General features: G+C 33.1%; 1 protein-coding gene across 3 annotated transcripts; it reads right to left on the bottom strand.

Moving 5' to 3' along the window:
- Positions 1-578: 578 nt before the first annotated feature.
- Positions 579-3,595, bottom strand: LOC106778614 (transcription factor TCP4). Of its 3 annotated transcripts, XM_014666593.2 has the most exons (3): positions 2,954-3,595; positions 1,159-2,544; positions 579-906 (listed from the first exon to the last, which is right to left on the bottom strand). In XM_014666593.2, the coding sequence occupies exon 2, from the start codon at positions 2,234-2,236 to the stop codon at positions 1,193-1,195; it is 1,044 nt and encodes a 347-aa protein (XP_014522079.1). In that variant the 5' UTR covers positions 2,237-2,544; positions 2,954-3,595; the 3' UTR covers positions 579-906; positions 1,159-1,192. The 3 variants fall into 3 exon arrangements, with proteins under 3 accessions (XP_014522079.1, XP_014522077.1, XP_014522078.1); XM_014666591.2 differs by having other exon boundaries at positions 579-2,544; positions 2,954-3,594; XM_014666592.2 differs by lacking the exon at positions 2,954-3,595 and adding an exon at positions 2,664-2,922 and having other exon boundaries at positions 579-2,544.
- Positions 3,596-10,436: the final 6,841 nt, after the last annotated feature.

Genomic DNA, 10,436 nt, shown 5'->3' on the forward strand with positions numbered 1-10,436 from the left:
TGTCAAAGTTGTGTACGCAATTATTATATTTGACTTTGGAAAATCTCACTGCGATGCTCTCTTTCTCATCCTCTAATCTATCAAAAACTCCATTTAATAGAGCCTAATTTAGCACATTAAGTGCTTATGTAGCCTATTAAATGCCTCTTAGCATCCACACGGCAAAGCTACCTATGCAACGAAACACATTAGCATAAAGACTACTTTTTTGGTAACGACAGTAAGTATTTTTAGGATGGAAGCAATGTCAAGTTAACAAAAAGATAACATGCGGGTTTTGGCTTGAATGTTTATAGGCAAAAGTGATTCATTATGGACAGAGTGGTGAATGTGATAAGTATAGCTTGGACATGATGTTAGTTTTTGGATCTTCTGCAATTGATGGAGCTAATTTAGGGACAGAGATTTTGTTAGAGGTTGGTAGGGTGATATGTTGTGAGGTAGGTGATTTTGGCTTCTCTGTTTTATGTGATGTGTAGGGAGGTATGAGTTTTGTGGTTGGCTCTAAAGTTGAAGAAGACGTTGTCTTTGTGTTTGCTTTTAACAGGTAGGATCTTAAATGCTTTTGGGGATAAAAATCGACATAAACCTCTTGTGTTCACTTTATATCAGAAGAACTATGCTATTCTCGACGACATTAACGAGGCCATATCAGTTACAAACCACGAAATCCAACTTAAAAGTGATATAAATTGAGCAAAGTGTCACGTAGAAATAATGCATAATGCATAATACATAAATATCCTTTTTGTTAAAAGATATATAAAGCAGCAACGTGATGGCTCCAATGAGGAGGGGAAAGAAAGCCATAAAAAAGCTGAACCCAACCAGACAAATTGTGTAGATCATTCAAAAGGTTTCCATCTTAATCTTCCCACGTTTTCTCAAGTCTGGTATACAATGCTCCTGCATAGCAAGATCCATGAGAAGAATTTAAAAAGGAATAATAGTCAGTGAGGGCAATAACTTTGTTACTGAATTTGCAGCTTTGCATGGGAAATGACTTTGATCGGTTTTCATTCTTTCTTCCATTAAAAACAAAAAGATGACATGTTAGCACAAATCACATAAAGTGGTCCCTTTCCCCTTTCCTTTTTCCTTCTCTGAATGTTTACCATAACTGTCCAAGAAAAGAGAAATGGATAATCAGCAAAGTACTTGATAAATAAGGAACGGTGCAGCATTGAGCAGTTCACGTTTGTGTTCGATGATGAGAATTAGGAGAAGAAGACGATGTCTTGTCGGGACCAACACCGTGGCTCCCATCCTCGCCTTGAATTCTAGCTGGGATGCAGAACCCTGGCAATGCATCAGACAGAAACCTGCTGCCAAAGATGGAAGCCTGTTGAATTGGCTGTGACTTGTGATGTTCTGAGGAAGAAGCCATGGGAATGTCACTCCAAGGACGAAGTGATGGTGAGAAACTGGACTGAAGGGTCCCCCTTTGGGAATATGCAGCAGAACCACCTTGGCCTAGAAGCGCTGGTGAGTTGACCATGAACCCAGTTCTGTTCATATCCGTGCCTGCATCATTGTTCCAAGTCAGAATCCTGGGGTAATTGGCTTCAAACCCCACTTGAGTTGAGCCAGAAAAGAGGGTTTGGTGATTGGAAGGTGTTTGTGTTTGGTTTGCATCTGCTTGGGACTGGCCATGAATCAGGCCAGGGTCTTGGAAGGAGTGGAGAGAAAGGCCAAGATCCTCAGTGGAGTTGTTGGTTCTTGAGATTATGTCAGGAGGGTAGGTTGGGAAATTGATGGAGGAGGTGGCAGTGGTTGTGGGAAAGAAGGCTATTGCATCAGTGTCAATAGGTGCAGGGATGAAAACTGAATGGTGGTTATCATGGTCCTCACCTAATTGCCGTTGCAGCTGAAAATTGTAACCAGAAGACTCTGATTGTTCTGCAATGCCCATGTCACTAGACCCTGCATTGGTATGGTTGTTCTCTGCATCTGCAGCGTTGGCAGTAGGGTGCCACGGAGGAAGCTCAGCGAGCTTGTCAATGGCATTCTTGGCCTTCTTTATGAGCCAGTCCACGGCCTTGCTCGGTCTGTCATACCCTAAGCGATCCTGAACATCGTAGAACTGAATTGCTGTGTGCGCTGAGAGCCTAACCCTGCGATCACGAGGACCCTTTGCAGTGTAAACCTTACTGTGCCTATCTTTTCTACCTGTGGACCGAACAATGTGCCCTCCTTGGACTTGAACAATCTCTCCCCCAGTGCTCTTCATCCCCATTCCTCAGCTTCTCTACTCTGCCTTCTGCATAGCTACTCCCTCTTTGCAGTTTCCACACCCCCACTTTATACGCTCAAAATACCTCCTCTCCCTTTTTGATTCTCGTGTCTACAGCCCGAGATTCAGATTCCTTTCCTTGTAGGTTTTGTTGAGGTTGGTACTTGGCATGCCAGTATTGTAGTACTCTTTGGTTCTGTTTAGTTCCTGACACTCCTAACACTGGTTACTTGTTGAGCCTTCATCAGCAGCTGCGGAGAGTGTTCTGCTTCTGCTTCTGCCACTGCTGCTGATCCCAAAAATACCAAAACCTGCAATTGCAACCTCATTAGATTCCCTATCCGATAACACTAGCAAAACGGATTGAAACATACTAGAAAAAAAAAAAAAAAAAGTTAATCGGTAAAGGCTTTCTTGGTGACTGACTCACGTGTCTGGTTTTTTTCTAGACAGAGCTTGGGAGTAAAAGGAGAGAGTAAATTAGAAGATTGTTGGAGTTTGTTTACGTGAGCATCCCAAAATTTTGTGAAGGGTATGAAGATTTATTTAAAGTTTCAATGAGTTGAAGTGGTGGTACTGGGAGGGTAAAAACAGAAACTATAATAGGACATTGAAGTGTGTGAGTGATCCAGCTTTTGATTTGAGCTAAGGAGATGTCACATGGGGTTGGAAGAAAGAATAGAATAGAATAGGTGGAGGGAGAGAAAAAGAAAACGGTACCTGTGTAGCCTATGAGTGCTTGCTGATGCTTCTGCAAAGCGAGACAGAGTGTGGTCAGAGAAGAGATTAAAGTTGTTTTGGTCGTTTTTTAGCCCCACAAACACAAAGAAATCAAAATGTGTGTACACTAATAAGGGCTTGTTACGAACTCCAACTCAAGTTCAACCAAATCCTCAACCTTCTCCTCAGTGAAGCTCTTCCAAGTTGTTTAATGAATCTAGAGATGGATGCTATGCTATGCTATGCTATGCTATGCTACGCTACGCTGCGCTGTGGTAGTAGTGGTGAGATATAATTAAGGTCATGGATGATAGAGAGGTAACTCTCAATTGCCATCTCTTCTACCCACACCTTTTTAAGCCTTTGATAATGACATCTAACAGCTTTTTTGCCTTCTTTCCTATCTGTAGTTTGCAGCTTCACTATTAAGAAATGTGTGATTTCACTAAAAGGAACAACAACAACAACATGCTCATTACACTTTTTCTTCCAAATTAAATAACCAATGCTTCTTCACACATTCACAACACAACAAATTTTCCTCACCAGAGGATACAACATGCACCAACCACCTTCTTCCTTATCAACTTTTCCCAACTTCTTCTACCCATAAATTTAATGCTCAAAAACTTTAACATCCTTACATGCTCATGCGTGCTACTTCCATATCGATTGCACAATCCTTCTTCCTTCCACTGTGTTTGGGGTAAACCAGAAGTTTCACATTAATTAACTTATCTTCGACCTCCTTACATTTTAATAACATTATAATAACTTTTTATCAGTTAAAGTACACGTGAAGTTTTTTTTTTAAGATAAAAAACTGTGGATAATCCATTGATTAAGGTGTGAATCCCTAATCCCCCACTATAACACCATATGGGTTAGAATTATAAAAATAATGAAAAAAAAATATTGTAAACAAGAAAGGCAACTTGTTAGGTCGTGTGGGTGGAAATGTGATAAATCATTACAAACTAGTATTGTGAGGAGTAAAAGGAAGACATTGAAGATGTATATGGACAAGTAATAAATACCACGATGTTATAATATATAAATGAATATAAATTTTATTTTATAAAATTAAATTAAATTTAAAATTTAGTTTTTAACATAATATTATAGTGGTCAAAATAGATTACCCTCCGTGAGTTAATCTGACTCACCACAGGTTCAGACCGGATTGAGTTAAAAAAATATTTTTTTTTATGTGGGTCAACTTTCAACCCGGTTCATTGGGATTGAATCTGTGGTGAGTCCCACCAATCCACCTAATTTTATTTTTATTAATTTATTATCTTATAAATCCTAAAAGATACCATACATTGTACTTTTTTTTATTATTTTGAATTATCTTGAGTTTAACATCATTTTGGAAGTGAAATTTATTTAGATTTGAATTATAAAAAGTTTGTAATTTTTTTATTTTAAAAAAAAATTATAATTAAGTGAACCTGAACCAACCCGTTTAACTCACCAACCCGTGATAGGTCGAGTCGGGTTTGGATTTTTCTGACTTGTTAATAAATGAATCGAATTGGGTTGGTTCACTAAGTGACCAACCCGTGGTGGGTCAGGTCGGACAACTAATTTTTTTATAAACTAATTTTTTAAATTTAATTAGATTTAAAATTTTACTTATAATAAAATAAAATATTAATTTGTGAGAAAAATACAAATTCATGTTTATTAGAACTAATTCTATTAATTGAAGATGTGATAAGAATCTCGTATCTTGTACTTAAAGTGAAACAAGGCTCATAAAAACGAAGAAAAAGAAAAAAAGTTATGTAAGGCATCTGCTAAAGAACATGAAAGCAACACAATGCAAACTTCATCTTTTGCAAGCAATTGGAAGGCAAAGATGATATCAAACACTTTACTTCCTTTTCGCTTTAAATATTCTTTTTCTCTTTATTTTCTGGTCCGATCTGAACTTTTTCTCCTAAAACTTAAAAGACTTAAATTTACGCTGATGACATTCTACTACTTAAAATGATTTTTTTCTTACAAACAAAGGTAAAACATTAATCTAGTTATTAAGTGTGTGAGATTCTACTAATTTAGTTCTTGAAAGAATAACAAAAATTAATTTAATTTGTTCAATTTGTAAAAAACAAAATAATTTGGTTTATAGTATTATAATTTATTAATAAATTAATTTCTATTTTATTATCGAATTGATCTTTAAAAATATATTTTAATAAAAAAAGTAATTTTAGTAAACTTAATCATTGGACATAATTGCAAAAACATTATACATTTATGGACTAAATTAAAAGTGTTTCATCTATTTAAAAACTAAAAATTCACAAGTTGTTTGAAAATTTATGAAGAATCCGTAATATAGAAATAAGGTATATTAATGGGAGGAAAACACAGTGTTAAACGTATAATTTCTTAATCAATCGATGAAAAATATTTTAAAATTAATTGTATGTTCATTACAAAAATCTGTCATATATAAAACTTTACAGTAAGGATTTTCCAGATTTGGATCATGTATACTCATATCAAATTAAGAAGAATGCGTATTTAATTAAGAGAAATTTTTTAAAATATTATAAATAACAAAAAATTGTAATATATATATATATATATATATATATATATAATATTTTATTTACAACTTTTCTAAGTGATACTTTGCTGTTTTTTTTTTCTCTTTGTTGTATTTTTAAAATTCATTAAATTAGATATATTAAAAAATTAATATATCTTAAAATATTAAAATTAATGTATTTTAAAAATATAATAAAAAAAATTCAAATTCAACTTTAGTTTATGTTAGCTTCAAAGTGTTATTGTAAGCATACTCATTCCTCGATAAAGAAGACAAAAACAACAACAATATCAACGTTAACATCTCAAATAGAAATATCCAAAGAAAATGAGCTAAACCTAAAATTTAAAAAATCTTTGTTTTTGAAATAGAATGATTTAATTTTTATGATATAAAATGAATTTATGACATACGATGATAGGGAAGTGCCTTACAATTAATTACCACAGTGATTATTGGACAGAAAAAAAAAAAAGTTAAGAAAGCATAACATGATTATGTAACCTTAAAGTAAATTAAAGTTGTAACTCGGTATTAATGATTGGTCATTTATATTAGTAGAAAGTGGATTTAAGCCTAACTCAACTCCACAAAATCAACTTGTAAGGTAAGGTTTCACCTCACTTATATATTATAAATTGATCTTATTTCTAGTTGATGTGGGACTTCCAACATACACTATAATATAATTTATAATTGTACAATATTTTGGCCTTCTTCTAAGTTATTACTACATTAAAGATTTAGCCTCACTTGCACGTTACTCAAATCCATTGACCCAAACTCAAATAGTAGCTACTATGTAAAAATATCTTCTTTATACTTTACAAAGGACCCTAAAATCGTACCAAATTAATGTAATGTAAGAACAGCAACCCAATTTCTACGAACTCTATAAATGCCACGTTCACTTCCAAACTTTCAATTTGGGCTACTCTGCTAATTATTAATTACATTGCTTTTTTAATGTTAATTAACATCTATTTATATTTTTTTTTTAATTTGAATGTAGAAAATAATAATACCAAACATTTATTTCAAGTTTTAGAATTTCATTAACATTGAAATATAACATAGTAACTTTTAATAGAAAACTAATCAACTACTGGTTCGATTAGATAGCTCTCGGATGACTTTTTGTATTAAAATTCTTATTTATTTACTAAAATCTTAGTGATACTTTATAATTAATTAATTAACAAAAAAATCACTATCAACAATTTCAAATATCATCTTTTGAATGTTCACTAATGTGGACAGAAAGCCATTTGCACATTTTGGACTGCCACAGCCAAACCAAGGTACGCTCATTATAAAAGCCTGCAATAAATTCAACATTGTCTAGATTGGCAAGAATGGACAACTAAAATATTAAAATCTATTATAATAATAAATATTAATAATAATAAATAATATAATAATAAAATTGTTGCATTATTGAAATGGAGTAGATTTAAATTTGATACAATCGATATATAACGCATCTCTAACTCGAAGTATTTGTATTTATAATATTTTAAGTAATTTTAAAAAATGTATAATAATAAATGATGTATTTTTTTCTTCTTTGTCCATAGCCCAGTCACACTCACGCATGCAGGCAAGTTTACAATCAAGTTCGCAACTTGCCATGCCGGTGACGCCATTTTTCAAACATTTACGCACTTTTTTTTTTCTTTTTTATTTTAAATCACCAGCTGGTTTAGTTTTTTTTCTTTTTTTCTAGAGACGAATCTTTTACAAGACATACGAGTTATCAAAATATATAATTGTTATAAAAATTCTACCTCTTGCCTTATAATTGTCATTTTTTTTAACAAAAAAAAATATTTCTTTTCTATATATTTTTTCTAAATTTTGAGATAATATCATTTCTTTCTAGTTATATTCTTTTTTATTTTATTTCATTATACACTGAAAATTTCTTAAACATATTGGAAAAAAAAACAATACAAAAGGTAATTTTATATAAGAAAAAAGTATTTTTCATGATTTTGATAAAAAAAAATCTTAAACTAGTGTTATATAATAAGAAAGAGTATAAAAAGTTATACTTAAACAGCCATACTTGTATTTTAATTGAATACAATACATTCCTTTATTGTATTCTTAATAATTTTTATTTTTTTTAATTCATATATCTCAATCAATGTTTTAACGCATTGTTTTATAATAAGCATGGTTTCAAGTTTTATTTACCCAAAAACCAAACTGATTTTTATTCATATATCTTAATAAAAGTCATTAATTAATCTAATATATGAGAAGTGGACTTTAAGCATAACTTAACCCCACAAAACCTGGCTTGTAAGGTGAAGTTTGCATCTACTTATATAAACTTAAATGGTCTCATTTCTAGTCGAAGTAGGACTTCCAACACATTCTCTTCCCTCACGTCGAGGTATATACATCTCGAGCGTAAATCGTTAGGATAGGATCCAGTCGTGACTCTGATACCATGTGAAAAGTGGACTTTATACCTAATTCAATCTCATAAAATCGACTTATAAGATGAGATTTACACCCACTTATATACATTTAAATGATCTCATCTCTAATGGATGTAAGACTTTTAACATAATATTATAGAAAAACTTAAAGAGATAAAAAAAAGTATGAATCTGTTAAAAAAATATAGAAGGTAAAAGTAACTGAGGAAGTGGAAGGTATCTGATGATGAAGTAATGAAGCTGCATGCATTCGTTGTGAAAGGTATTTCACATAAGACATTGGGTGGTGTGAGGTGATGGTGCATGCATGGTGGTAGAGACAAAAGTACAGAACAATGTGCAGTCCTAGAAAAGGACAATGGCAGTGATAGATAGATAGATATAGATAGAGGGTGAGCCTGAGCTTCAACCTCTCCACACATATTCTGAGTCTAACTAAATATGAACAATCTCTCTCTGCTCTCTCAAAAACAATCAAATCCACCTACGCAGGCTCGTGATCCAAGATACCATCATTTATTATCATTCACTCATTCATTCCACCACTCTTCATATCAACCATAACGCCATGCTTCTTCTCTATATAAACTTTCCATCACATCTTCGCCTTATTTATTGCTCCACTGACATGTATCTATCAAGCATCAAATGCACTCACATAAATAAATTAAATAATACAATATCCTCTCATTTCTTCTTCACTTCACAAGATGCTGTCTTATTTTTACATTTATATACTAAACTAGGGCTTTTACCAACCAAAATCCTTGGTCTTTGCAATACTCACTGATGCAACAACATCTGCACATGTGTTATAACAATCTACATCCCAATGCAACGTGTTGGTGTACCCTAATGGATATTGATTGCGCATGGCTCAGAGGACAATCAAAGGGTGTGTCCCACTTGTAAATGTGACCACGGCCCCCCAAAACTCTTCACATGTTAAGCTTTTGCATTATGTTACAAATTCACAAAATGTAAAAAACTAGTAGCATTCAGACAGATATCTATCTGTAAAATCTTTCGCAATATTAAAACGGAGTGGGAAGCAAGATTGCAACTTGACCTTCAGTTCAGCCCAACATTCACCAATAAATTCCATCACTCGCCATTTTCTACATACTATATATAGTTGCATTTCCAAACCAATTTCTATTCTTTGAAAGCTAACCTAAATTTTAAATATGAATCGTACAACATGGTCCACCATTTCCTTTAACATCAAGATAAAACCGCTCTTGTCTTTTCATGGGAAAAAGAACAGCAGCAGTTCAGAAAGGAAGGTATAGCAGATCTGACAACGTTAAATATAACCGAGACAAGGATAGTAACATTGCTTTACGAAGGAAAGGGGCAGAAAGCTCTGTTCTGTAAATTACACTGTATATGTTTTTTTTTTCTTTGTACTTCATTTTGGATAGACTTTCATATTTCATTTTAATTTTTTACCATGACTCCTTCCTACAAAACCTCTACATAAAGTGATAGGAATTTTACATGGTTAGTCTCGAATCATTTTTATGCTACATGTAATTATAAAAATCAGTCAAAACATAAATACATAGCAGTACACCCTAAACCCTAATAAAGAATTGAGATTTGTTTCAAATATAGAGCTCCAAAATGGGATGTACGATATATGGTTAGCATTAGGGCAGAGGTAAAGAATGAGGAGAGAAAGGAAAAAGGGAAAAAGTTAAAGCACTGAGAAGGAGGAGACAAAATTGCAGTGAATTATAGTTGTAATTCTGAAACCCTAGATGGTTAAGTTGAATAGAAGAAGTTTGGTTCGTTAGTGCGAGGCTTTTTTCTATCTTTTCCTGAAGCTCCCAATCATTCCAAAGGTGGGTCCAGTAACATCTTTTCTTTAAACTCGTGATTATGACTTTGGCAAGTTGAGCAAAGGAGGGTGTCACTGTCAAGAATCTCAACCATGAAATTGGTTTAGTACTTTATCTGTTTGGGAGGAACTATACTTTTCCAACATTCTTTTTAATCAGTTCCTTTTCAAAAAAATAAAAAAAAAAATAAAGGTATAAACACAGACCCTTTTGAGACCTTTATTTAATTTTTTTCAGGGTAGCAAAACTTTCGGAAAAAGGTACCAATTACAAGTTAAACTAATGCCTAGCTAGTGATGGAGGGAAAGAATCAGCAGCTTATCATTATGTGTCAACTGGAATTTGCCTCAACCTTTTCTGGTACAAAATTTGCCTCAACTTTTGTTTCTTAGATTGTTCTTTCTATTATTTCTTAGATGTTTATACACAATGTGTTGTGTGAGCAAAGCAAGGCCTGTCAATTTTGGTCTTCCAGGTACATATATTTGATTGATTATTTTGTCCCATTTTTGTGTGTGAGGTCACTGCTTAGACCATCAAGGCATCCACTTTCTCTGATTTTTATTTTCAGTGATTGTGAGATATGTGATAAATGAAAATGGATCCCCACTCATCTTCCATCTCTA

The sequence above is a fragment of the Vigna radiata genome, unplaced genomic scaffold, assembly GCF_000741045.1.
Source record: "Vigna radiata var. radiata cultivar VC1973A unplaced genomic scaffold, Vradiata_ver6 scaffold_23, whole genome shotgun sequence".
Classification (NCBI taxonomy): Eukaryota; Viridiplantae; Streptophyta; class Magnoliopsida; order Fabales; family Fabaceae; genus Vigna; species Vigna radiata.